Genomic DNA, 26,513 nt, shown 5'->3' with positions numbered 1-26,513 from the left:
TTTCATTTTGTAACAAAACAAAGTTTATTGATGCAAAAGAACATGAAGATTCTGTCTGCATTCAGGAATGATCATTTAATCCCACTTTTAAAGATATAACTATTTTCCCTACAGTCAGCAGTGCAACTTGTTCTCTAAGAGGTAACATGCATTTTTCAAAAACATTGTAAAGTATTAACACAGATCAAGGGTTTCCAAGGGTTTCAATGACTGCATGTTTAGTAATACTATGCACATGCTTTCCCATCTTAGAAAAAGTACGTTTCAATGAGACACTGAATATTTGTGCATCCCCAGACCATTAAAAAGAAAAGGAAAATTCTAAACCACAGGTGCCCAGTACACCAAGGAGTTACCATAGATATAATTTGAAGGTAGAAAAGTTTTGAAAACCCCCCCTCCCCCCCCAATTTCCTGCGTCCACTCCCTTGTTCTTGTTACTGAATATTTGGTCCTTAGGTTTTGTGAGAAATCGTGCTGTGTTGTAAAAAAAATGTTGGCCAAAGTCTTTTAAAACAAAGATCCTCAGCTCTCATTACTGTCCAAGCCAATTCTTCACAGTATTTAGGATTTCACGAGCTAAGAGCAACACATCCTGCTCTTTGCACACTTGGAAGGCCTCATTGGGAATGGTTGGCAAATCATGAAAGCTGGGGTACTGGGTTGTCTTGTCATCTACACCAAGCTTTTGGAGCTCAGCTATCTGGTCAGGGAGCTGTGCTAGCTCAGCACCCCAGGATGCTGCCTTTCTAGCCAGCATTGCAAGAGACTGGCTCTTGTCAAAGTGTCCTCCCTCACTGTATACAACTGCTGTCAGGGCTTTCTCCACTGCCCTGTATGTCATGTAGAACAGCCATTCGGTGCTGCCATTCCCAGCTATACCAGCTGCTGCCCGCAGATCACACTCGGCTTGCCGTAGCCAGCGCTTGGCTTCTTCTCCACAAAGGCGTCTTGACTGATACTTTGAATAATTTGTTCCCCTCTGATGGAATGACCAGAAGTCATAGTTGCAGTGTCCTCCTCCTCCTCCTCCTCCTCCTCTTCTTCCCCATCTCTGCCTGGTGAATTCCTGACGTCTGTGGTGATGGCTATGAGCTTGTTCATCCCATTCAGCCCAAAATTTTGAAAAGTTCCAGTTGTTTTTCTTGTAGGAATTACTACTACTACTTAGCTTACCCTTGTTCTCCATCTCCTGGATCCTTTCCTTAAGATATTTGAATATTTCATTGGCCAAATCCTCCTGACCTATATTTTTGTCAGGGTGGTAGCAGAGATAGAGTCTTCTTACAGCCTTCTTCCTCTCTTCCTCTGACAGACACCAAATTTCAGCTAGATGGGCATCCACCTCTTTTTTCACCTCCATCAAAGGCCGTTGGTACCAATCACTACATGCAGATGGGCTTGCAGAGCTGTCAGCACTAGGGGAAATTTCTGCCAAGACCAAAGATTTATTCAATTCAGCAACTCGGCCGTTCCTTCGGAAATGATAAAGGTCGTGGGCACTGACATCTGCTTTCCTCCCTCCTCCCAAATCAACACGGTACATGGAGACTTGGCCACCACCGCTCTGCTGTGGACCAAGAGCTTCAAGGACCACAGCATACAGGTAACACTCTTTCAGCTGGGAAGAGTCTAGATAACCCACATAATCTCCTGGCACAAAGATATGGAGGATGTTCATGTCCAAGCTGTCATGCCATTCCTCAGGGATTTCCTCTCCAGCAGGTGGCAGGCTATAAGCATTTCGGTGGGTGGGCTGATGCAAAGGCACTTGGTTTCTCTTCAGCACTCCAGCAATCTTCTGAGGCCCCTGGCAAACCAGAATTTGCATGAGGATCATCATAGCATCCTGATGGAGTCTTTCTCCCAGACGCCTATTCACTTCTTTGGCTAGGATGCCAGAGACATGCACAGCCTCATCTTGATCCATTTTCTCCTGGTGTGCAAGATAAACCTGACACTTGTCACCTGGTAGCATCGCAACATGCACCAGCTTGGCACGCTGAGTTCCCTCAAGAGGCTGTGAGTTGTGCACTGTTATGGTGCACACCTTTTCATAACAAACCACCTCTAGTCGCTCTGGTGAGAAGAATTCATCCCATATGCGCTCCATCTTCTCTGTTTCTACTGGCTTCGCTGTGTCCTGCCATTTCAGCAGTGCAATAAAGGCCCACTGGAACTCAAGAGAAATGAGAAGTTCTTTCAGGCAGTTTCGGGACTCACAGTGTTCCCTATAGGGACAAAGTTTCAGGGAAGTCTCCTCTAGCTGCTCTTGAGTGATGTCAGAAAAGTTCTTGGGGCGCAATGCCTCAGGGAGCCGACGCAAAAGCCTCCACTGCTCATTCTTGTCATGGGCTAAAGAGCATTCAGAAAGATCCAGAAGAAAGTGAAAAGTCCTCTGCAAGTTCTCGGACTCTTTTCCAGACCAGTCGCAACTGAAGACGAGGGTGTTTGATGGGTACAGCTTCCCATCAATACAAGGCAGGTGCAGTTCTTTCAGCGCTGAGAAATCCACTGGCTTCTCTGCTTCTTCTAAGAGCTGGAAGAGGAATTGAGTAGCCCTAAGCACTGTTTTAGTGAGATTGGGATGCAGCTGGTTTCGTTCTACCGTCTCCTCATGAATTTGGGCCAGAACACTGGCATAATGACAGATGCTTGGCTCGGTCTGAACACCAAATTTCTCCAGGAGATCCAGATAGGCAGTCAGCTTTGCAGGCAGCTTGTAAAGGTAAGGCCGGAAGTCATGTGGGTATTTTAATGAGACCACCACCTTTTGGGCCTCGGCTATTTCTTTGTTATCCACCAGTATCACAGGGAGTCCCTTTAGACAGGTGGTGTCTATTTCTTTCTGTTCAGACAAGAATACATACATCCGCGTTAGGACTTGTGCCCGAGTTTCTGTGGCTTTAGGGGTAACACATGACGCCTGACATACATTGCTCAGATTTTTCAAGACCAACTGGACAGGCAATGTGGACAACACCCCAAGTCGTTTCAGAATGTCAATTCTACCTATAATAATATAGACAGGACAAGACAGAGCAGCTGCTGAAGTCCAGAACAATTCTACACTGTCTGAAAGGCACAGAGAACCTCGGGGTGCCAGTGGGGCATTGCAGGGGACATAGGGTGGGTGCAGGCAACACAGTTCATCGGAGATGGAACGTTGCCTTAGGAAACGGATCTTGGACACTTTTTCCATAAAAGCATCTGACAGAGTGTCTTTTGGTGTGGAAAGTAAATGGTTCAAAAGTGCTGTCCTTTTTCGGGGTAGCTCATGGAATATGGGATCATACGTCAGTGCATCCCTTTCAATTTGGGCAGCACACTTCAGTAAGTCATCTTCAGAGATTACCTTCTGCAAGCCCACATCACATAAGAAATGTTTCACCCTCCATTTATCACCTGTTGACACTGATTCGTAGAATTCGTTTGGTACAAACCGAGAACTCATTCCCAGCTCCAAGAAAAGTGGTTCATCTTCATCATAGAAGTAGGATGCATGACGCAACTCATTCTCCTTGTCCCGGATAAAAGCAAAAGACTGAAACTTTGATACTATGACTTTTTTCTTAGCCTCATACTCTTGAGGATAATGTGCCGTGATGGTGAGGAGTAACTTCACAGCCTCTAGAACACGGGCCTCAGGAAGCCTGGGCAACAGAGGCAGAAGCTGCTGTACGAACTGCTGCAAATCATTCATGACACCAATACCCAAGCATTTACTGAGATGGCGGTTAATCCAACTGTCCCTCAGCAAAACAGTCTTCTTATCTACTTCGTAAAGCTCCTTGAAGTTTATGGACTCCTTTGAAATCTTTGACTCCAGGCAATATACAATTTCAAAGAAAGCTAGTGAAACACGCTTTTTTTGATGAGTCTCAAATACAGGCAAGGCTTTCAACTTGTTAAGTAATTCATAGTCTCTTTCTAACTCCTTCAGATTGCTGCTCAGGAATTCCAAGAGTCTGTCAAATCTGAATGGTTGTAACTTATCCCAAGAAAGGCTACTACTAGCAGACAATTGTGCCAGCACAACAGCAGGATTCTTTACTTCTAATAGACGTGGCTGGATACAGTATACAGTGAGTTGTGGAGGTAGCAGGGAGGAATTTAGCATGGCAAAACCCAGTTTCTGAAGGATTTCAGAAACTTCACTTGAGTCATCATATAGAATAGTATTGAGGCCTTCAAGGGGAATGAGGGACGTACTACAGCCACGCACTGGAAGTAAAGCACAGCCTTTGAAGAGGGTAACTAGCACTGCAAATGCCTGGTTCATTTTGTCTTTATCCACAGACTTGCAGATTTCTGTCTCAAAATATTCCCACATCTTACGCAGCCATTTCTGGCACTCAACATCACTGGCCCAGTTGTCCAGTTTCAGCATTTCCTGGATGTAGTGCACCGATTCAGAGAGAGTGAAATCCTTCAAGAACCCCATCTTTACTAACTTCTGCGTGGCCTTTACACTGAGGTAGGCAGAGAAGTGATCCTGGTGGTGTGGGAAAAGATGGGAAACCCTACTCTGGTATACAGGCTTCTCCTGATTGAAGCACCTCAGCATGTCATCCTGTGTCACCAGTAAAGGGAGACCTTCCACAAAGCTACCCTCCTCAGGAAGAAGCCCACTGAGGCAGAAATTCAGGAGAGTAGAGCAATTGTAACTTGTCTTCATCAGTGTTTGTTTAAGGGGGTATGGCAAAGAGAAGTCAGGTAGATTCTTCAGGAAGTGGCAGAGGGAAGGAGGATCAAGGGTTAGGACATCAATTTTTGCCTTGAGAAATTCATTGTGGATTTTCTGCAGACTCAGGAAGGCAGGGACTAAATGCATGCCCAGATTCTGGAGAGCCTTCTCAAGGAAATAATCTTCTATCTCAGACTGCAAAAAATAGGGATCTCTGGTTGGGTTGCCCAGTTTGGGCATACTCCAGTACACACTCACTACTTCTGTTCTAGCTGGATGCACATCATTAATCTGCTTTTGGTATAGTGGTACCAATGGAAGCTTCTTCCCATATGCAAATTCATACACATGGGACACCAGCTCTTGCCAGAGTGGGGGGACATCTTTGGTTACACATGGAAAATACCTCAAATAGCTGGAATCAAGATGTTGCTGACATGCCCGTAGGGAGTGAAATGTCAAGGGCACTTTCCCCAATGCCCGCCGCAGCTCCTCAAGCAGCTGGCAATACAAAGGAGCTACAAGAAACCGCATCAGGAAGCAATTCCATGCCACATTGACATTGTCTTTGCCATCATCCTTCCTCAAGTCACGTCGAGACGAATCTACTGCAAAGTTGCCATTGATGTGGATTGGGAGTCCCGTATTCACTGGCAGAGGAAGTGTACAGAAGGCCCTACCCGATGGTTGTCCATTAAGACAAGCAGCCACACCACCATGTGGCAGCAACATGCCCTCTACGATGTCTGTGTTCTCCACACCAATCTGCCTACCAACCAACCAGTTGCTAGAAGCACCGGAGAAACTATTATCCACCTTCATTTTGTAAAAGACCCTTTTGGGCCTGCCCTCTTCTGTGCCTCCTGCTGCAGCTACCTGCTGCAGATGTTTTTGGTACTCCAGCCTTTCATCTTCACCACCTTCTGTCTTTACCCATAGCACTTTCTTCGGTTCCATTCCTGTCTTGCTTATCACAGAGAACACCACAGAGCGAACATGGTTCAGGAACATCACAAGGCATTCTGCTTCTTCTCTGAGAGCCAACACCATATTTTCCATGTCTTCTTCAGACACAGGGGTCTTCCAGATGGGAGAGGTGACAGCATCAGCAGGAGTGCGCAGGGGTAACCTGAAAACCGTGCCACATTCCAGGTCAAACACATCAGGCAAAAAGGCATTATAAACATCTCGAAAGGCATCTTTAAAATCTTTAGTGAGGCTATACTTTCCACCAGGGGAGATATCATCCGAGTCAGGGAGGTAGCGTAACGTAGGGTCGAAGACACAGAGAGCACTGTCCCCCGTTATAAAAGCAGGGCAGTCAGTCAAGTGGAAAACCGTGTTGAAGCCTAGCCCATATTTGCCTGTAGCATCCCGCCTTTCCCCTTTCCCCCCAGAGCCTAAGCGTTGGATCCCTTCAATGTCACTGATCTGGAAGGTGCGATCATTATAGATGCAAAGTGCCGGGCCTTGAAGAACATTCCACTCATCACTGAAGGTGCGCTCAGTCAGGTGCTGACGCTGGTCCCAAAGGAAGTGGACAACACTTGCACCAGCATCATCTGCATTCTGCAGCAACTCCTTCAACACATCTCGGGAAGAAGAGTAGTCACAGAGGATGTTGGTCAAACGAGTGCAGAGATCTTCTTTGGCCCCAAAATCTGTGACCCAGCGAGAGAGACCCTGGATCCGCCGGCGTGACAAGATGCAGTGCTTTGTGGTAGGGACACCACACCGTGTGGCAATATCTCGTGGAATCCTGGTATGGCAGAGCAGTATCCCGTTCTCACGTGGCAGCCATGGCGTATCATCAAAGTGCAGCTTGGGCAGTGGATGTAGGACTTTCTTTTGGTCTGGGAAAAAGATGCTTTGGGCCTGATAAGAATCTAGCTGTTGACCCTCTGGCAAGGCTTCCACTAACCCTACAGTGATCAATCTAAACACGAGATCCAGTTGCTCTTTGGGAAGAGACTGTCCACCTGCATTCTTGGCCAAGGTTTGTAGCACAGTAGCATAGTCCTCCACTTGAAAAACATTCTTCAGCCCCACACACTTCCACAGCTGCTTTTGCTGCTGGTACTCCTCAGGCAGACGGAAGAGATATGGAGCACCATCAAAGCTCAGGTTGCAGGCCACCCTACACACAGATACAAAATCAGCACCCACCAGGACAAAGGGGAATGTTTGTGCCTTTTGAGACACCTCTATCTGGCATGAGGGGTTTTCTTCAATTGCTTTGTTCAGGAATGCATAGCAGTATTTTGCTGTCCTGCTTAGCATGGCTCTGGGGAGTGCATTAGAGCAAAGTGATGCGGTCTCCAGTTGTCTTAGCACTGTAGCTACTGGTGGCTGGCGATTTAGTCCTAAGAACTCCTTTAGCTCACTCAAGAACTTAAAATCTTTATCAAGAGCCTCCTTGTCCAGGACTGGTTCAGTCAAGCCCACCACTGGATGCAGTTTGTGATGGTAAATCTCTCTGGGACAGCAGAGTTTGTGGCAGTTACCAGGAAGTACTGCTGGCAAGAAGGGAATTTCTCTAAAAATGACCTGAGTTGTATTGCTGCAGCTTTCCTGGAGGTGGTCATTAAGGAGGTTCAAGATACTGTGAACTCGCCTACGGGCCTTGTGTTGGTCATGATGCCACAAGGATGCCACAGTTCTGGCTCGATCTATCAGTTCCTCAATAGCCACCCTGTGTTTGATCATACCAAGACGTTCCAAGCGCAACAGTCTATGTGGCTCCAGAAACTTTTCACCCATGGGGAAACAGCCATCTTCCAGGGTGTAAAGAGGTGCCACACGGCCCTTTGGGTGTACAAGTTCCTTAATATTTTTCAGCAGTGCTTTGGGAGTGGTGGGAATGCAAGGCAGGGAGATCAGTATCTTATCCACAGTGGCATCATTCATATCCAGGGCATGAACAATCAGGGCATCACGATCTGACACTTCTATCTGAGCAAGGTTGGGTAAAACAAGCTCCCGGAGGAATCGTGCCCAGTTGTAAGTGTTTGACAAGAGGACATCTGCTTGGGTGCATGCTTTCAAATTCATCTCCACCCAGTCTGGAAGAGTCACTGCCATCTGAGGTTGTGGCAACAGTGAAGAGAAGTTCCTGGCAGCTATAGGACTCAATTGCTTCTCAGAGATGATGTCAGCAGCCAGAATACAGGCATGCCGGGCTGGGCACCATTTCTGCCCATCAGAAAACAGAACTGGCTGCTCCCCATCAACACCATTAACTAAGGCTTGGTAGAAGGCCTTGGCTGTTTCACTGAAAGGATGCTTGGCACTGCGGACATCAGGCCAGAAGATGTAGTACTTGTAGTCCTCCAGCAATCCTTCTTTGTTCATATCCCGGAGTTGAGACAATGCCCCGAGCCAGGCACCCACCACTGAATCCCGCAAGAGTGCTCTGTTCCATTTGCCCTTCTCTGTGGCATCCCAGAGTCCTTTGCGATTGCTAAGTACAGCGAAGGCTGCTGTGAGGTGCAGTGGGAGCCCACTTTCAATAGGAAGAGGGAGAAAACAGAAGACACGGCCCTTAAAGCCATGCAAACCTGGGACCCATCGTCCAGCTGCAGTGGCAGGGCAGAGAGGCAAGGCCACAGCAGCAACAGGAGGTGAGAAATGGAGTCCCTTTTTTTCTCCCTGTTCAAAGAGCTCTTGGGCTTCTCCCTTAGCTGAACAAAAGTGTAACAAGTAATGGCTAATAATCACATCTGACCCCCATGTTGCTGTCAATAGCACAATATTGGGAGTTCCTACATCATGAAGCCCTTCCTTCTTCACTGTGGCCAGTGGCTGGGCAAATTCTGGAGAACTGAAACCATCAGGGAGGTAAGTCAATGACACCTCCTGCACTTTGTGCAGGAAAATCAGGAGGTACTGGTACATCTCCTGAAAGCCAGCTTGCAGTGCTCTTATTTGACTGGGTCCAAAGGGCTCAGGGCAGATCTGAGAATCTTTTGCCTCCTGCTCAGTGCGGAAGGGGAGGCGGATGAGTGTGCCTGGGTAATCCTCCCCAACTTTGCAGCCAAAGATGCCTATGAAGGGCCGAAATTGTTCAGGGAACATTGTGACAACATGAGGGGTCAAAGTCAAACGAATGCCTGGATTAGCAGGGCTGTGGATATGCTTCCGAAGGTGGGTGACATTAGGGTCAAAGATGAGCATGGTATGACCACTGAGGAGAGAAGGGACATCTGTCATGTGGTAGACCGTGCAGAAGCCTAGCCCAAAGCGGCCGATTTTGTCATCCTGGCTTTCCTTGGTGGCAGCACCTAATCGGATGATGTTGGTAAAGTCTTCATTGCTGAACAATGCATCGTTGTGGGCCCAAAGTGCTGGGCCCTGGCAGACAGCCATGCCAGGGTCCAGGAGTCCACCTGTGGTGCCATTATGTTGACGGAGATCCATTAAGAAGTGGCAAGTCTGGGCACCAGCATCTTCCGCATTCTGCAAGAGTTCTTGGAAAACATCAGCATCCTGGCTGTACTCGCGAAGGATGTTACGGATCCGGAGGGTGACGGGCTCTGAAGGACCCCAGGCTTCAAACAACTCTAAGCCCGACAACCGTGTACTTAGCATCTCTAAGCCCAGGAAAGCAGCTGTGGCGGAGGAGACCAGCTCGTGCACCAAAACAGGTGGGTCGCCATCCAGTTCAGCAAGCCGAGCCCGATTCATATCACAGTACAGCACTGAACTAGCAGGACGAAGAGCAAAAACAGCCAGTCCTGGAATCCGAACTGGCACAGGCATTTCTTGCTCTCCCTGGTGACCACAACCACAGAGCCAATCCAAGACAGCTGTCACAAGGAGTAGTTCAGCTTGTGTGCCCCCTTGTGGTCGGAAATTGATCTGATCAGCCAAGTCAAGCAGAGCCTGGCATACATCTTCTGATGTGGGTGACTGATGGACCCCCCACATCACAAATAACTGGCTGTACTGCTGAAAGTCCTGCGGTACTCGTGCTATCAAAGTTGTGAGGTCCAAGTCATCGGGGTAGGAAAGCACTACTTCCTTGGGCAATGAAAAACCCTTGCCATTCCACACTGTGGGGCCCGCAGGTGGCTTCTTGAAATCATTCAGGTGCTGCTGCATATGCCGATAGATGCTGTGCAATGTTGCTGTTAACTCTTGAGTATTTTGGGGGCAATAGGCTTGGGTGAGGCAAGCTAGATTCTCCATCACTTTCTCAGGTGGAGGCAGGTGCTCCAGACCCAATTTTGATGCAGCTTGTGAGCCAAAAGCATTTGTCAGTCCCATGACCAGCCCAACAAGAGAAGAATATTTATCTGAGCAGAGCAATTTAGGTGCCCAGAAGTATCCAGCTGGCACAAGCCTGGAGGAGTTGGTGGCTGGCACCCAAGCCAGAGACTGCAGCTGCTTCAGCTCCTGAGAAGACAAACGTGATAGCAGAGTGGTCTCATTGCAGATCTGAATCAGTGCCTGTGATTTGGCATTGGCAACTGCTTCCTCTTGCAGCTGATTCACTTCCTTTGCAGCTACTAATGCATCAGCTGGAGAGACAGCACTGAGATCAGATTTCAGTCCCAGGGTACGAAGGGTTCGTAATACTTCTGGCTCCTGAAAAGGTCCTGTGGGGAACTGGCAAGGTCTTAATAAGGCCCGCAAAGTGGGGTTCTGAGGATCATAAAGATCAATTGGCCGACTCAACTCTCCTGATTTGCAATCCAGAAAGGGAAGGTCACGACATAAAGCTTGTAGTTCTCGACTCTGGCTGAAGAGAGAGTCCCCATTCTGTAGCACCCACAGCATGAGCCTCTTGGCATCCTGTGCCCGATTGACATATGCCCCCTTCCCCATCGCTTTGACACATAACAAACATAGTTCTGGTGTTCCCAGCAGACTACCTCGAATTTGAATGAGCAGTCGGCGTTCAGCTTCATTACAACACAATAGCACGGGCTCTGGTGTCAACAAATCTATGGGTACTGATGGGACCAGGTGTTTTTCTAAAGCCAAGTAGCACTGGGCTGGCACCAAGCCAGGAGAGGAAGGTGGAAGGAGGGAAGGCATCTTGAAAAACAGGGGCAATTCCATTAGGATTTCCATTTCTTTTTGGGAGAGCATTGCAGCGGTTGCAAGAAAAACAGTCAGGCTCTGAATCTGCCATTCAGGGAGGGATGCCAAATGGCTGGCTGCAGATGCCATCCCCAAATGGGCAAAAACCTGCAGGACACTGCCAGGCGTGGGTTCTAGGATGTATTCTCTCAGCTGGTGGTGGCACCAGTCTGGCTCCCAGCTCTTGATCAGAGTGCATCCCAGTGTCTCCAAGATCCCAGACACGTCATCTGGCAAGCAGTGCCCATTGTGACTCTGAAACAGTAGAGTAGTTTTAGGCAAAAGCCGTGCCAGCTTGACAGCATTGAGGGAACTGTGCACAGGAGTCAGTGGTATCAGCGGGCACCCCCTGAAGGGTGCCAGGGAAGGTGCATGGCGATTCAGGAAAGTCCAGAAAGCAGTAAGCCACTCCAGAGGGGGTTGTTGTGGATATTTCTTTGGGCACCAGTTTACTGGAACTGATGTGCTGTTGAACCAGTGTTTGGGAAGAGAATCATGAAAGTTCTGTTCAATGATATTTTGATTTAAAAACAGCAGGTTCTTGAATAACCCTGGAGATGTGAGATATAGAGAAAAAGAAAGAGGGAGGGAGAAAATTAGATCAGGAAATAGTTGGAAGTTTTGACTGTAGAACAATGTCCACTGCAAAACATTCTGATAATACAGCATATCTGGTACAACAAAATCAAATACTACTGACACACTTACTACAGGGCCAGATTAAGACTTTTAGAGGCCCTAAGCACTTAAAAGTTTTTGGTGGCCCCATATATATCTAATTCCAAACATAAACAATAAACTCTAAAATAAAAAATTATTTTTTCCAAATGAACCAAAACCTACAGTAAAATGTAAAATATTGTTTATTTTTATATACTTCCACTTTATTTATATTTGAAAAGTTTTCTCCTATTTTTTCTAATTGCAAAGTCTTTGATCAGATCCTAAAAACTAATTTTATGTAACACATCTGCTCCTATACTTAGTAGAGATAAGGCATCCAGCCTGCCTTGTTGCATCATTGTTCTGTTCTGATTTTAAATATACTTTAACAGAAAATGAATGCTCAGTTGAGCAATTCGTGACCATGGATGATAAAAAAATATATATGATAGTGAATGTCTACATTTGGAAAGGCACACTCAATATTATATTGTACAATTATTTTTTAAAGTTCAGCATGTCTCGTTTTTTCATTTTTCTGTGGTGCCTCCATTCCCTTGATGCCTTAAATTCATGTGTTTGTTTTGTTTTGTTTAATGATTAATCTAGCCCTGACTTATTCACACATGACAAAGGAATCACAAAGAAGTTCAGAAATGAAAGAAACCCAGAAGTTACTGGTTAAAATGCACCGTCAATGACTGATGCCTTTAGGAATTTGCAGTAGATTTTTCGGGCTGCTATGGCAGAAGGTGGAAACCTCGAGTATAAGTGATTAAGAATGATATGCCAAAAGGTCACAGATAATGCCATGCTATATCCATCTTGCTCTTGCTCTCAAGAGGTCTCCCAATAAACTCATATTGGGGGGGGGGGGTGATTTTATCATGGTCATAGTAATAAATAATGAACTTTGTCTTCCATCTCCCAGAGTCACAAATACATAGCCTCTTGGTATGGGGAAATCCTTGCATACCTTGCCTTCAAGGGAGCAGATGGCATTGTTTAAAAATGTTGGGTTGTGAAGGCTTTTCTAAGGGCAACAAAGGTTAAATCTTGGAAATTCTGCTGAAAATATTGTTCTGTCTATAAAAGACCGCACCGAGGCAAAAACACTTGCTTATATCAGCAACTATATAGAAATAGAAATAGAAATGCTTATAGAAATAATTCTTTGCCTGGCAATAAAGGCTGATTCCTATACATGTGTATAGCAACTTCAATATGTACAGCAAAGCTTGGAAAAGGTACTTTTTAGACAATGGCCAGAACCTAGGAGACTTCCCAAGCAATGGTATATAGTTGTGAATGTGTGACACTCCAGTATTGCTGCAAGAAAGTGAGCCTACATCCAAGCCAATCAGAGCACTAACTAAATATAGTGGTTAGAGCAGCTTTTAACAACTTGGTGCTCCTCAAGTGGCCATGCTGGCTAGAAATGATGGGAGTTGCAGTTCCATACATGGAAGGTACCAGGTTGGAGAAGTCTGGGCTAATGGAGACTATGGTTCAAATTACCACTTGATTATGAAGCTTACCTGTTGACTCTGGGCAAGGCTTTCTTGAGTTACAGTTACTGTCTTTCAACCTAACTTAATTCACAGGGTTGTTGGGAAGATAACATGGAGTATGTGCATGGGAAGAACTATGGACAAGATAAAACAAGACAGGGGCACTATACCTCTCGCCTCTCCAGGTTTTTCCTTTATCTTCTTCCTTTCCTGTTGCCCCAGTCTGAACCCTAAGTCGGTACCAGTTCTGGGGTAGTCTTGACCAGCATTCAACACACACAGCAAACAATCAAGACTCACCTTTTTTTGCAATTGCCTCTAGGTGATCCAGCAATTCTGGATTTAGATTCTCAGGGAGAAACTGATGAGCCAGACCAGGTAACAGGATCCTTCAAAAAATAAGAAAACACTAATAAGCAAGGAAAGACACAGCAGGACAATAAAGAAATGAGGCACATGACAGGACCACTTCACCTTTAAGGCAACAGCTTCCTTTATGGGGCTAAACATATTAAGGAGACAAAGAAGAAATACATGGGCTCTTTAGACCAGTGTCTGCCAATATAGTGCCCATTCATATATATCGTCCCATCATCTCAGCCACCAAAGTTTGCTGGCTGGGTAAGATGAGAGTCATATTTCAACATAACAGATAGCAAAGGAAAGCCTGTTGTCTCCCAGTATTTCTCAAAGTGTAAAACTTGCCTTCTTAAAAAAAACATAAGCTATTACTAGGAGACCAGGTCAGACTGTGTATTACTGACAAAAGCTTCATGAAAGTATCTGGTTCTTCTCTTTTGAATAGCACCTACACTAGAAGGATAGGAGAGAAAATGGATCAGGATCATAGGGTAGGGGAAGGGAATTAATTCTCCTTCATGCAGTTTTCCTGACCACACCCCATGGCTGTTATTTTAAGAAATTTGAAATGGCATCTATCTATCTATCTGTGTGTGTGTGTGCGCGCGCATGAATTTCTTTTTTAACTCCTAACTTGGCCTGCTAGAGAGCAACAGCTGTCTGAGTCCTTTTAGCTCAAAATGCCACATAGCTTATAAAGGGTTACAGTTACTGCTTAAAACACACCTTGGCATTTACAGTTCAGGCTTAGTCTCCAGCAGTAAAGTCCCATTGTAAACTACAGTCAGCCCTCCACGTTTGGCTTTTGTGGATTTGACTATTTACGGATTTAATTATTATGTTCTCTCTAGGAATCTCTAGGTCCTCCAGTGCAACTCTGCTGAAAGTTAAATTGCTCTGGAGGACCTAAAGATTACTAGAGAAAACACTTCTCTACCCGTTTGTAGGTCCTCCAGTCTGATTCTATGGTCAACAGAGTTGTGCTGGAAGACCTAGAGATTCCTAGAGAGGTGTTCTCTCAGGTTAAAAAAAAGAGTGATCTTCTCTTTTATTTGCAGGTTTCCCACATTTACGGAGATCTTGTGCCCCCAACCCCAACGAACATGGAGGGCCCACTGTACTCAGCAAACTGAGTTAGTGAAGTTTGATGGGAACAAGGGAGAGGGCCAAGTTTTTGGAACTCCCTCCCTGGAAAAGTTAGAATAGTTTCCTCCTTGCTGTCCTTCCACTGACAAGTGAAAAATTGCCTGACAGTCTTTTAGGAACTGACTGCAATGAGGTTTTAATGATGGGCTGCTTTATTGGTTTTTATAATCTGTCTTTAATGTATTTTAAATGGTTTTGATTTTACAAGTTTGCTCAATTCTTTTTAAAAATAATGTTCATGTGTATTTTACTAACATTTTTGTATGGTTTTAATCTGTATTGGTATTTTTATTTTGCAAGTTGCTTTGTGTTCCAGTATTCAGGGAAAGGCAGGATATAAATGAAGAGAGCAAAGACTAAACATTAAATAAATAAAGTCCCAATGTAAATCAAATAGATTGTTATTAGACTCTGGAGAGTGAAAAACAAAGCCTGGAAAAGTATTGCTGGCTGTAGGATTCTAGGAACGGTAGGTCAAAAAAGGATTTTTTTCCCCCCAAACCTCAATTGGGACAATGCTGAATCAGCTTGAGGTTCCATTATGGGAAAGCTGCTCACCTAGGGAAACTCTGGTTCTCAACAAAGACAGTGTCTCCAGAATCTCCAAAGCAGGTGAAATGCCCATTGGCCATTGGCAGCAGTGGCAGATCCTTCAGCTCCTGGTAGCACCCATCTCCAGCCACATACTCCAACAGCAGCTGTTTCTCTGACAGGGAGAGCCCACTCCAGATGTTGGTCACCCTTCGCAGAGTCTCTCTCACAAACTTTGTGGTGGCTTCCTGTACTGTTGGCCCACTTCCAGCACCCAAGGCAAGGGCTCGGCGGACATGGAAAGGAACATCTGCCAGCAACGTTCCTGCCAAAGTGAGGGCCTTCTCCAGTGCCAGCCCCACTGGCTTCTCTCTCACCTTCTCTGGCAAGATGACAGCTTCACGGGGATAGAGAAGGCAAGGACTTCCACCTCCAACCCGCACCAACAGTTTCAGGTCCATCAACCTCTGGCAGATTTGAGCTATCAAAGGCTTGTAGCGGAGTTGCTGACTTTGGTCTGGATCTGGCCATGCCCCATAGGGGTCACTGGAATGGCCAGAGGCCAGCAACACCATTTGGCAACAAGAGACAGGCAACATCTCTTCCATAAGCAAGTGGTTCCAACGGCCGTCAGCTCCTCGTGCCTGGGATCCCTCTTCAGACCACTGTACATGCCTCCGGTCATCTGTCAACTGGAAAGGGCCACTGATGTGCAGTGGCAAACCTGTCAGGTTTTCCTCTGTGGCAGGAAGTGGTAAGACACAACTGAGTCGCCCAGTACACCCGCCTTGCAAACAGTAAGCCAAAGACAATGTTGGCCTAGAACTCACATTGTCAGCAAGAACCCACAACTCTGGGAAGGCATCCTTTTTGGCTTCAGCTGTCAACACCAGCCACTCATAGCTGGTAGCTTGTCCTCCAATTGTAGTACCACCAAGAGCAAGCTTTCTGATGTGGGCAGCAGTGTCCAATTTGGCATTGGTGGCATCTTCAATATGGCCTGGTCCATTGAGTGGGCATGTGGTGGCCTCAGCTCTCAGTAGCTCACTGATGGCACCATCTGACCCAACTAGGCCCAATGTCACTTTCCGGACGTTCCTGAGGAAAAGCAAGCTAATGGGAGCATCATTCAAGAAAGCAAGAAGCAGCTCCCGCACCCGTTCTGTACTGTACAAATTTTCTGATATCTTTGAAGGACTGTATCGCAGTGGAAAGCGGAAAAGGGTCCCAGGGAAGTAGCCCTCAGCAGTTGGGCAAGGCTTGCCAAGCGATGCCAGTGCTGCCCAGAATGGCTGGAACTGGTCAGATGCCTCTTCCCATTCATCCACTTCCCAGCGTTCACCACCATCTTCTAACGCTATATTTTGTGTGTCCAGCACAAGCAAATACTGACCAGACAATATAGATGGAAAGTCTAGGAGGGAAAAAGAAAATAATTTCACTTTTTTGGATACTTTTCTGTTTTTGGTAGTGTGAGAGATGTAGTAAGCACTGTCATTCTTTAAAAGATGGAATTCTTCAGAGGAACTTTTTCCATCATTGTGCATATCTCCTTCCCACAACATATCTTTTTTCCAGTTTACTGTGGGCTTCTGTCAGTTTCCAGTTCCTGAGCATCCAGGCCTCATTGCTACTTGTATTGTTTTAGTCACAGCCAGGTCTTGGAATTGTTTTTCCCTCATCATATTCTCACAGGAAATGTACGTTCAAAGAGCACTAGAACATTCTGGGCACTAGGCCTCAGCTAGAACCATCATGGTTGCTACAGATTATGGACAAAAAAGGAGAATTAGCCCCTTGCTTATTTGCCCCAGCTTTTGCTTCATGCTTTCATAGCATGTGTATCTTGATAGCATTAGGCTCACCTTAATGTTGAGAATTTTGTATTCCATTTATGTTTTTGTTCCTATCCTCCATCCTATGTAGTGAGAAGATTCTGATATATCTATAGTTAGCTTAGTTCTACTATTGTTCATTTTGTTCTGCTCTCTTATACATCTCACAGAGTTACTCTGATATATATTGCTAACACATCCACCAACCTACTCCTACCACTTAGGACCTTATCACATGTGAAATTGGAACTTCAATACAAAACCATTCCAAAGGGAAAAGGAAGCAGAGTGAATTCAAATCCAAGGTAATTCAAGCGATTATCTCACATGAAGAACGAAATTGTGGTCATTCCTGAGGCAAAGCGGAGCGAGTGCAAAATAAATTACCACACCAGATGGATTCAACAATTCGAATTGGCACCCTTGCGCATGCTCAGTGGGGCTCTGAACGCTGCCATCCTTCCCTGCTTCTTCCATTTGCCCCCTCCTTAGCTGTCAATCCTTCCTTGCTTCCTCTGCTTGCCCCCTCCTTAGCACCAGGATGCAGGGGGCCAGTAGAGGCAAGATCGGGGTGAAGGAGGAGGAAGAGGTGGTGGAAGCAAAGTAGTCTTCCGTGCCAGACCAATTCGGATTGTTACCGAATTCTGGAGTGACCTTGGATTGATTTAGGATTGGCCTCGGAATGACCCCCCATAGAAAGCAATCATGTGTGATAATCCATCACATTATAACGTGAATTTGCATGGTTGGACCCAGAGTGGCTTCGGATTGGAGTTGCAAAACCCGACGTGTGATAAGGGTCTTAGAAACAAAGTTAACTCCTTAAATTACTTGTGTATGCCTTACTCGTTTTGGGTTGGGATTTTTTTTTTGGGGGGGGGGTCACATTCATTGAAGGTTTTTCAAATTTATTTTATTACAGTTCAGGAATTGTATAAATTCTCAACATATAAAAATAGCAATGATGGTCTAACAATTATTAATAGCAAAATAACAAATCAATAACAATATGGATATAATGTAGCATATGTCTTACTTTTGAGCTTGCCAAGTTGGCAATGAATCCAAGTCCTGATCTCTTACGTCCAAGATACACTGCAGAAATAACAGTTTGAGACTACCCTGGCTCAGTGCTATGCAATCCTGGGAATTGCAGTTTATTGTGGCACCTGATCTCTTTGATAGAGAAGGCTAAATGTCTCACAAAACTACATGTCCCAGAAGTCTGCAGCACTGAGTCAAGGCCTTTAAAGAGATTTCAAACTGGGATTTTTTCTGCAATGTGTTTTGGACTGTGGTTACTGTTTTTGTTTAAATGGTTTCACCTCATCCTCTAGATCTGAGAGGTTTGCTGACCTCCTTGGCTCTCAGTCTCTTAAGCATATCCAGAAATGTTTGGCTTCCTACTGACCCAGTTGACTGCAATGGGGTGGTGTCAGATCCTACCCTGCTTGGCTGGTGTTGGCCCAGAATTCTGGAGGGTTTGTCCCCTTGCTCACCTGCTCAGTGTGCCTTCTGACTTTGAAGAGGAGCTATCTCCTAAATCAAGACATGCTGAGCTTCTCACCTGTCATGTGGTAGACTGAATTGAAGCCCAAACCAAAGCGTCCAACAGTAGTGGGGTCTTTCTTCTTGTGACTGATGCCTGGGCTTTCAATCCCTTTCCAGTCAGCCTCAGAAAATACACCATTATTATAAGCCAGAAGTGCAGGGCCTAAGAGAGAAAAATGTAAGCCTGTAAGACGACTCTGTTTAGGAGGCAACATTCTTTTTCACATTTGTTTGCCTTTCTCAATAAAAATTATCAGTTGCATTTCAATAAAAGTGAACAATTTGCCTTTCTCAATAAATGTGAACAGCTGACAGAACTAGGACTTAGGAAAGTAATGTACTGTACCCAAATTTCCCAAAGCTCTTAATGGTTTTGTGCCGTGTTTCAGGAACTGTAGTCCAAACAACACTTTTTCCAAGCCATAATTCAAAGAAAGAAAGAAAGAAAGAAAGAAAGAAGCTTTTCCCCCAGCCACATGAAATGCAACCTTTCATCTTTGAATTATTTGCATTGCTCTCTTGGAACTAAAGCAAAAGATTCAACAGATTTGACAAGCTGAAGCTACACTTACTTGCTCAGAAGCAAACCAAAAGTTAGTTTAGTGGTGCTTACTCGCAAACAAGTATACATAGGATGTCAGTCTTATACTCCCAGTGAACAAATAAAAACAATTGGAAGCTCTGAGTATTTAATAATACAGCTGATTTCTTTCATCTGCTGGTCTCAAGAAGTAACTACTCTAACTTGGAAAATTTACCATCTTGGACTACAACTCTCAGCATCTCCCAGCCAACATGACCAAAATCCACACTAGTCACAGAAGTCCAAAAAGTATTCTATGCTCTACTACAACTTTTTTTTAAAGATAAGCATCTCAGCAAAGGCATATATGGACAATCTGTCCTCTTGCTTCCAAAAATGTAGAGCCAATATTGGTGGGTATAATAATGTTCAACTGTGTTTGAAGAGATTCAGTTTCAAGTCCACACTGAAAACATCCATGACCCTCACTGGGTGATGTTGGGCCAAGGCACTCCCTATCATCTTGACCAACATCACACATGGTTGCTGTGACGATAAAGGCATGCACACCAACACTCCACAGAGGAAAACTGGGATACGTGTGGCCAAACAACACTGGAGTATGGTCATGATGGCAAATGATTAATGAGGAAGAACACAAGTTAGGAGAGTTTGTTTTTGTCTGAGTCTACTGGGAAAGGCACATCCTCTCCTCCTGCTCAGTTAACTTAGTTCAAACTACTATTGTACTTTGAACTCAAGTTTGCATCAGCTGAAGATGAGGACAAAGGAAAAGAGGAGGCAAGAGAAACTGGGACATTTTAAAGGCAGCTGAGAAAGTGGGACAACAGGGGATTCACTGGGACTCTTTCTGCCAAATCAGAACACTGGGAGAGTATGTAAATAGGGAAGAATTCATTGGAGGAAAAGACAAGGCTATGGATGTACTGTAATTCAGAATAACATCCTAGCAAAAGCCAGAAGTGGAACATGGAAGCAATTGTGCAGACTGCAAAGGCCCATAAACCATCTCTGTGGACCAGCTAGAGTACAGAGAAACTGAGGGATAGACAGAGAGAAGTGCTGTTCGGTTGGCTTTACTTTGCGCTGGCCTGCACAACTTGTCTTTAATGCAAGCATTCCCAGGAAATCCAAATGTTCCAGCTCCTTGACACCAAGGCTGCACTAACTGGCTAGGCCACATTTCCCCCCTTCAGGAAACTCATCCTTCTGGTGCAGTGCAAAGACTGTGTTTGGGAGACAAGTTCCATCCTCACTCAGTCATGAACAACTTAGAATTTTCTGCTGGAAAGCTGTAATGCAGTGGTTCTCATTTGGTCCACCAGATGTTTTGGACTTCACTTTCCAGAATCCCTGACCAAGCTGGATGGACTTCTGGGAGTTGGAATCCAAAACACCTCAAGACCAAATATAACCACAGCTCTGGAGCACTTCCCTCAACTGCAGCTCCAGAGTTTTCTAGGAGAGTATTTGAAGGACCTCACCAAAGTACAAAGTACAAAGCCCAGAAATGCATAAGCTGGAGCTAAGCCATGACATTTAAAGTGATATCAAACTACTACAGCGGTGTAGAGTTGGCACTCTCAGTGAAACAGGAACCAGAGCCCTCCCTATACCTAACATCAACTCATGAATTACCAATACAAGACCAACAGGATTCAGCTGTATGGTCAGAAGACAATTTCATATGTATGCCCACACCAACCAAAAATGTCCTTTTGTGGCCTATATGAGACAAATAAGCTGGACATACACTGTATGCACAGCAGTATTCAGAAACCCTTGGAAAGAACAATTCAGTCTTTGGGGACTAGACTTGCTACACTGAATGAGCTGCTACTGTGAAAAGTTCCACCTTTTCCCCAGACTAGGAGCTACAGAGGTTGTTGTGAATTGTCCTGAGAACAGGATGCTGAACCTGGCCCATTTTATGGACCTGTGGTCAGAAACAGGGTCGAAGGTGGCATGGCTGCTGTATTGCCCACACCAAGGCCAGGCAAAACCACCTACTTGACCAGTGTTTCCTAGTCTAGGACGCCAAAGTGAACCAGAGAGGGAGAGTGTTCTTGGTTAAGTGATGGCCAAAGATGGCTAGGAAGTGAAAACATTACTTTTTAAAACTACAATTCCCAACCAGCACGGCCAGTGACAAGAGAAAGAGCAGGCAAAAATAACCAGGACAATGGCCAGCCCTAAATGATCAGTTCCTATCAATGGCATTCTGTTCGCTAATGCCAGGCATCATCTTCCTTGAGGAAAGGAACTCTTTTAAAGAGAGATTCCAGAACCAAATACAATTCATCAGCATGTTTATTTAAGACTCAGAATCAAAATACTTCATCTCACCTAGTGGTATTACACTGGCATTGTAAAGCAAGGAGATGGCTGAGACTCGCTAGAAGATTGTGGGAAGTTGTTGCCTGAGTAGGTCATTTTACTGAGCTCTGAGATTCATTAACATCTTATAAAAATGCCAGCCAATTTCACATGACACAACAAGTTAAGGAAATGAGGGAACTCTGGTTTGACTCATGCCCAGGCCACTTGCAATGGGAGCTTCTAAACAAACTATAAATATTTGCTCTGTGGTTTCATTTACAGAGTCTTCTGGATGTGTGTTCTCTCTCATCTCTGGCTTATTTGTTCTCCCAACAAACGAGAAAAACAAACTTAAAGCAAACCCTGTGTTCTTTTTCTGGTTGGTTGGCAGAGAAACAAACCAGAAAAGAGTGTGTGCAAAAATTCCTCTGAATGCTTGTAACCAATAAGCCAGGTTTATCCTGTTGGCCGAACTAGCCTACTGTTGGCTCACACTGTGAACCTCCATTTTTTCAATTAAAAGGTAGCCTATGGTTATTAGTGGCAGGATTTCGCATATTAAGTGATACAATACAGGCTTCTTACAATCACCCCCACAACTACCATTTATGTGGAGAGTCCAACAGTCTCTGCACTTTGACAATGTCTGCTCTGTACCTTGGGTGCTCTCCAGCCCCTCGGAAAAAAGGGTCTGCGTTCCAAAACTCCGCTCATCATAGAGTAAGATCACTTCCTCTGCCCCTGCGTCATCTGCATTTTGGATCAGCTCCTTTGGGAAGACATAGGATGAGTAAGTAAGAATCCAAAGCAACTCTCCGCAAAAAAATAAAAAATCCACTTCACAGAATCCTGTTTCCCTTGCTATACACTGTTAGACATCATTTCCCCATTTGATTCATCCTGGAAAGAGAGATGAAGGAGTTACTCTTCTAGAACCCCCTACCCAGCCTGACGACTGGAGGATCATGGGAAAGGTTGTAAAAAAAAAACCTTTCACACCTCTGTCTTCATCCAAAGAGCCTGCTGCTCTTTCAGAAACCCAAAACACAAAAACACTTAAGTACCCTTACCTTTAAGATCTGGCCCCCATCTGGGTATTTGCGAAGGATACCCTGCAAGTATTCAAGGACAGGCGGTGATCTCTGTCGAAAGCTCTTCCTGCAAAAAAGGAAAGAGGGAGAAAACCTAATGGTTGCACAGGTGTGCCCAAGAAACAAGGAGCATTAAAAATCCTCACTTCGACAGTTAGATTTTTGGCTTGTGTCTGCTGTCCTTTGCAGTGAGTTAGTGAACTGCATGGGCCAGTATCTTCCTGCCCTTGGCAGTCTAGTACAGGCATACTTCTGTTAACAAAGCTTCTGACAAATAAACCTTTTTTTAAACAAAGTCTTTTTATGCCACCCCAGAGCTTTTCTTCTTTGTCCTCTACTTGTTTGTGTGTGTGTGTATGCTAATATCAAAAATTAGAGTAATGCTAAAGAAGAACACTAAATCAACCATTGTGCTAACATACAACCTGAAGAACATCCCTGTAGAATTTAAAAATAATATAAAAATAGATGTGCACTATGAAGCCTAATTGACCAGGAGCCAGAAAATTCTAGACTGAAACCAGAAACATTAGTCCAAAACACACTGCAGAAATAACCCAGTTTAAGACCGCTTTAACTCCCTGGCTCAGTGCTAGGGAATCCTGGGAATTAGAGTTTATTGTGGTACCAGAGCTCTCTGGCAGAGGAAGTAAAATGTCTCACAAAACTACAGTTCCCAGAATTCTCTACCATTGAGCCAGGGCAGTTAAAGCAGTTGCAAACTGGGTTATTTCTGCAGTTTGTTTTGAACCACTGTTAAGGTGGAATGCAAAAAGACACTATGTGCAGACTCAGGCCCCATTCCCACTGGCCCAGTTAACGTGGGTGAAACTGGGTAGATCCGGATGCCCCTCCCCCCCCATATCTCCGTGAGTGAGTGCCCACTATGATTGAGGGGCATTTTAACCCGAATGCCTTATCGGGTTTAACTTGAGGGCGGCTGCTGTCAATCAAGCAATCATCATAGGTGACCTTTGCAGGGGCATTGGAAGTGTGCTTCCCCCCTCCTTTTTTTAAAAGATCCATGCACAAAATGCCCCAAAGTGCGCACATTTGTCAAAATTTAAAACCTCTTTTGTGTGTGTGTGTGTGTGGGCGCAGGGTATGATCTGCCCTTGGCCCCATTTTCAGCCCCAAAATGCAAGTTAATGCATCCTGTATCCCCCACTCCTTGCCACCCCAGAATGCCTCTTACACATGTAATAATAATAACAATAATAATAATAAATTCCTCACCTCAGAAATGCCAGAAAAGGATGTGATTGCCATGCATTCTTTTTTGCTTTTAAAAGTAATTCAGGGCTGCCCCTGAATTCCTTGCAAAAGCATGTATCGTTTTGCCAATTGCCTAATTGACAAGAGCAACAAATGTAACATTCGCATTTTTGGATTGATTCGCAAAGGAAAAAAGTCTAGCCTATTTGCAACATTTCCCCTTTGCTGGAAGCCAGCAAATGAAAGGGAAAGGGAACAAGCTGCCAGCCACGTTCTATCTATCTATCTATCTATCTATCTATCTATCTATCTATCTATCTGCCTCAAGAAAAAGCAAAACAAAATATGCGCACATTTTGTCAAAATTAATTTTAAAAAAATAACAAAGGGAGGAAAGTGCCTGATGGGAGCTCCATTCGTGCCCTGTCTTTGACCTCACCTGACCCCTTTCCTCTTGCTTACACTTTGCCATTGCCTTCCACTGAGGCTGAGAGAGAGTGACCTGTCAGTTCCAACTGACCCATGGAATCAATTAGGAATAAAAGGGAAATGCAGTGCAGGCATTCTGACTGTAGCATCTGCATATAACACAAATAATAATAATCCAGGAGCAAGAGGAAATGAAAGTAGAACAAGCAAACACCCAAAAAATCATGTGCATGAATTGTCAAGAGACTGTTTCTGCTGCATCCATTTCCCTACATCCCCCAGCTTGGCCCCACAGCCCTATTTCCCTGGGCAATCCTCCTCCTCCTCCTCCTCCTCCTCCTCCTCCCTTCCGACCCTCACCTCCCTCTGAGCTGCCCTAGCTCCCTCACCCTCCTCCTCCTGCTCCATTATAGGATGCCCTCCATGGCTCTCTTCTTCCCACGGCTCCTTCCTCCTCCTCCATCATCACTTTCTCCATCTCCCCCCCCCCCCGCCAGCCCTTTGCAGCCCTCGTCACCCTGATTTCCCCTTTTGCCTCCTGTCACCCTTTGCATCCAGATTCCCCTTTTTCCTTCGGCTCTTTCCTCCTCCCCCTCCCCTCCGATGAGAGGAAGGAATGCTCTGACCTCTGCCTGCCCTCTGACCTTAAACCCTCATGATCGAGGGCAAGTTCACATTTAGCAGAACCCGGGTCTTTTGAGAAAAGACGGATTTTAGCCCGATTTTGGATACACCGGGGTAAGGGGCATTTCCTTGTGCAAGCCTCGACATGGATTGTGACAGAATCGGGCCCAATATGAACTTCACGTGGAAGAATCAATTTCAAAACCAGTGTAAAAGGTAATGTGACTGGCCCCAAAAAGAAAGAGAAGCCTCGATGGACAACAGATAAAATGCTTAAAGCAGTTAAAGACTGATCAGAAGAAAAGGGAGACAGAAATACAGGACAGAATCCTGAATGCAACTGTTTAGTGATTTGTGTGCAGGGACAAGGAGAACTAGTATAATAGTCAATGCAGAGAAATAGAAGATATCAAAACAACAACAACAACAAAAAGAATAGACCTTTCCCACAAGATCTGAGAAATCAAAGGGAAATTCAAACCAAGAGTGGAGATGCTATATGAGCAGCGAGTAAACACATTACATGACCTAGAACAAATAAAAAGATGAAACAATATACTGAAGAACTATATAAAAGAGATGAAAGGATAACAGATTAATTGAAGGAAGAACCATTTGAAGATGAACCTACAATTTTAGAAAGTGAAGTGGAAGCTACACTCAGAGCAAATATATAGTAAACAAAATGTTATTAAACCTCAGATTGTTTTGGTCAGCACATCATTTCACTAATACTTTGTCACCCTTCACAATCTCATTTTTGGCTTCTCCTACCCAGCCACACCCAGTCCTTACCTCTTCTTCTTCCCTTGAGACATTCTCAAACCTGCAAAAAGGGAGAGATAATTACAGAAAATTAAAAGGGAGGAAAAAAGAAATTCAATATGTAAGTATACCAATATAATTTGCACATGATATGATTTCCTTATTGTATACTAGGCAACTTAGCCTGGAGACAAACATTAATTTTTAAGAAAAGTGTAAGTGGTTTGAAAGAAGGCATTACTTCCTAGGGAGCGTAGGCACATGTTTGTTTGTTTTAGTTTAACAATGCCTCTGGTCAAAGAGGGTATGTGGGAACAAAACCACAAAGCCCTGCTACACCTGCATATGAGCAATGAAACATATACCACAACAAGGAATGAGTCACCTTTCAAACCACTACTCAAAGAAAATGGTTATCTGCCTCCAGCAGCTCTGCAAATTATGGTCCAAAACACACTGCAGAAATAATCCAGTTCAAGGCCACTTTAACTGCCCTGGCTCAGTACTAGGGAATGCCGGGAACTGTAGTTGTGCCACCAGAGCTGACAGAGAAGGCTAAATGTTTCACAAAATCCAGTCCCCAAAATCCCCTAGCATTGAGCCAGGGCAGTTAAAGTGGTCTCAAGATGGATTATTTTTGAAGTGTGATTTGGACCTATGTTATTGTTTGGCATTTGCACACCGCTGGGTGCTTCTCTGACACCCCTGGTCTCTATTAGTCACTAATGGCCATAGAAAGATGTTTCCTGCAGCTAAACCATAGAGTTTGGGGAGAATTTTGGTCCATTGCACAAAGTTGGTAGAGAATTCTAGCCTCTGCAATGGCTAAAAACTTACGATAGCTACCACAGATTCTGCTTTCCCTCTTTTCTCCCAGCTGAATGGACTAGACAGAATATTTGTAATGTCTTTTAGTTTTACAAAGAAGGGAGTTCAAGAATCTTGTAAGTTTTAGTCATGTTGGCAAAAAGAGAACCATAAGCAAGGAAAGGAAAGGAAAATATCATTTTCAAGGGGAAATTACACAGAAATACATAAACAGATACAAAAAAAAAAACTCTTAATAAGAAGCAGAGCCCTCCCTCCAGTCCATCTGCCTTGGTCCAGGCCTCAGAGGGAGAGAAGAAATGCTGGACCTGATCCATTTCCCCACCACCA

The 26,513-nt window shown here is 44.8% G+C and overlaps 1 protein-coding gene across 1 annotated transcript; it reads right to left on the bottom strand.

Annotated features, from left to right (window-relative positions):
• Positions 1–25,408, bottom strand: LOC149303746 (sacsin-like). Its single transcript, XM_089481290.1, has 7 exons — positions 25,386–25,408; positions 22,302–22,389; positions 21,889–22,000; positions 18,385–18,531; positions 15,010–16,396; positions 13,246–13,334; positions 1–11,322 (listed from the first exon to the last, which is right to left on the bottom strand). Exons 1-7 carry the CDS (start codon positions 25,406–25,408, stop codon positions 536–538), a joined length of 12,633 nt encoding a protein of 4,210 aa, XP_089337416.1. The 3' UTR covers positions 1–535.
• Between the last annotated feature and the right edge of the window lie 1,105 nt (positions 25,409–26,513).

The sequence above is a fragment of the Sceloporus occidentalis genome, unplaced genomic scaffold (assembly GCF_023333645.1).
Source record: "Sceloporus occidentalis isolate IW3139 unplaced genomic scaffold, rSceOcc1.0.p SCAF_14, whole genome shotgun sequence".
Lineage (NCBI taxonomy): Eukaryota > Metazoa > Chordata > Lepidosauria > Squamata > Phrynosomatidae > Sceloporus > Sceloporus occidentalis.
The sequence above is the reverse complement of the archived record's forward strand: the minus strand, read 5'-3'. Positions and strand labels throughout refer to the sequence as shown.